Below are 1,812 nucleotides of genomic sequence, written 5' to 3' on the forward strand. Positions count from 1 at the left end.
CACGGCCCGACCGGGCTGCCCCCGGCACACAGGTTGAAGGGGCCCTGGGGGGCGGCCGGGAGGGGAGGGTCTGGCGCACCTGCTAGCTGACGTGCCCCCCACCACAGGACCTGCCTCCGGCTCAAGAGGAGCCCCTCTCGGGAGCTCCCCTGAGTCCTGTTCTAGTGTCTGGCCTGAGCCCTGAAGGTATGTCTGTCCCGGCGCCCCCCCTTGTGGGACAGGCCCTCCTCTGGCCCCAGCTTCTGCAGCCTGTGTTCCCCCCACAGTTGTCCCCATGAGGCAGAACTCCTGGAGGTAGCAGCTCCTGCCTTAGTGGTGTCCACTGGCAGCCAGCCCGGCCTAGGCTCCCATGGCAGACCCGCAAGGGCAGCTGAGATGAGCCATCCCGTATGACAGAAGACGATGCCGTGGTCACAGAGGACTTCTTCCCCATGCAGTAGGAGGCCGGGTTTCTGCCTCAGGGATATGGCAGCTGCTGGGAGCATCGCTCTGGTCCTTGCCAAGCCTGCCAGGCCCCTCGGAGAAGCATGGGATAAGCCAGCTGAGAACTCCCCAGTCCCCAGAGACGATGACTCCTTGCTGGGGACGGGAGATGCGCAGACCGGGTGTGCAACCTGTGGGCGTGTGCCTGCTCGGGGCAGGGAGTCCTTCACCGCGTGTGCTGCCTCCCCACCCCAACGCCGAAGCCTCAATAAACTGCCCAGAGTGGCTCAAGTGTGTGCTGAAGCTGCCTGGGCAAGGTCTGTGGGTCTGGGACTTGAGGCTCCCACTGGCACCCCTGGGAGCTCCCGGGTTGCCTGGGGCTGGCCACAGCGGGGCTCTTGAGCACAGGACTGCTGGCCACCAGCCAGCAGGGTCACGGTTGTGGCTCCACAGGCCCATCCCATCAGCTCGCCTGCCTGTCCCCGGGCTCTCCTCTGAGGGCCCCGCCTGGGGGGCCTGTCGGCTGGGTCCTGACCCGACCGCGTCCTGGCTTCTGTTTGGACCCCTCTCCCACCTTGTTTCCGGTCTGGCCTGTGCCCTACCAGCAGCAGGAACTAAGAACGCCAGGACGGGCTAGACCCGCCTGTCAGGTTTACTGAGCACTTGTGGGGGCGGGTGCAGGACTCCGAGGTCAGCCAGGCCCAGGGAGCTTCACCCAGGAAGCTTTGTGGCTCTAGGGAGGGTGGGGACACCAGTGGGCAGGGGCTGCCCCCCTTCCCTGGGTGGGCGTGAAGCCTGCCTCAAACCAGCTTTGAAGTTGGGGTACGACAGTGTCCACACCCCGGCCCAAGCCCTCCCAGGCCCTCGGGCTGGCTGTCACCTCTCCTGGTCGGGGGGTGGTCCACACACTCCCGCTCCGAGGGCATGGCGGGAGCTGGAGAAGAGAGCTTTGTGACGAGAAGCTGAGGGGCTCTGGGGTCTGGGCATGGCCCTGGGAGTGTTGGGAGATGGGAGGAACCCTCGGTCACAGGGTCCTCGTGCTGCGTTGGCGCAGCGGACAAGTTTGGGACGCATTTGGCTTTCTCTTGGGGTGGCCTCTGAGCGGCATCGGATGCGCCCCATCTTCTCTGGGGCAGAACACAGGGGACACGGAGTCCTGAACTCAAGGAGCAAGGCGCTTGCCCACGGGAGCCAGGGAGAGCTCCTCAGAGGCCAGGGGCACCAGGAGCCCGGTGTGGGGTGTAGCCAGGCCTGGGTGTTTCCTGCCGGAGCAGGGTTGGGGAGAGGCCAGGCAGTCCTTGGGGGCTGGGATCTGTCTGACCTGTGGCCCCAGACTGGGCACACAGAGCAGAGGCCCTGGGTAGGAGGCCTGGGGTCCTGCTTCCCCAT

The 1,812-nt window shown here is 66.1% G+C and overlaps 1 protein-coding gene across 1 annotated transcript in view; it reads left to right on the top strand.

The window, feature by feature from the left end:
• RASSF7 (Ras association domain family member 7) overlaps window positions 1-726 on the top strand; it is a 1,838-nt gene extending 1,112 nt beyond the window's left edge. The window contains 2 exon segments of the mRNA XM_008049467.2: window positions 267-302; window positions 304-726. Coding sequence (XP_008047658.1) covers window positions 267-302; window positions 304-343 — 76 coding nt within the window. The 3' untranslated portion in view covers window positions 344-726.
• Window positions 727-1,812: the final 1,086 nt, after the last annotated feature.

The sequence above is a fragment of the Carlito syrichta genome, unplaced genomic scaffold (genome assembly GCF_000164805.1).
Source record: "Carlito syrichta isolate Samal-C Ts95f unplaced genomic scaffold, Tarsius_syrichta-2.0.1 Scaffold135640, whole genome shotgun sequence".
Taxonomy (NCBI): domain Eukaryota; kingdom Metazoa; phylum Chordata; class Mammalia; order Primates; family Tarsiidae; genus Carlito; species Carlito syrichta.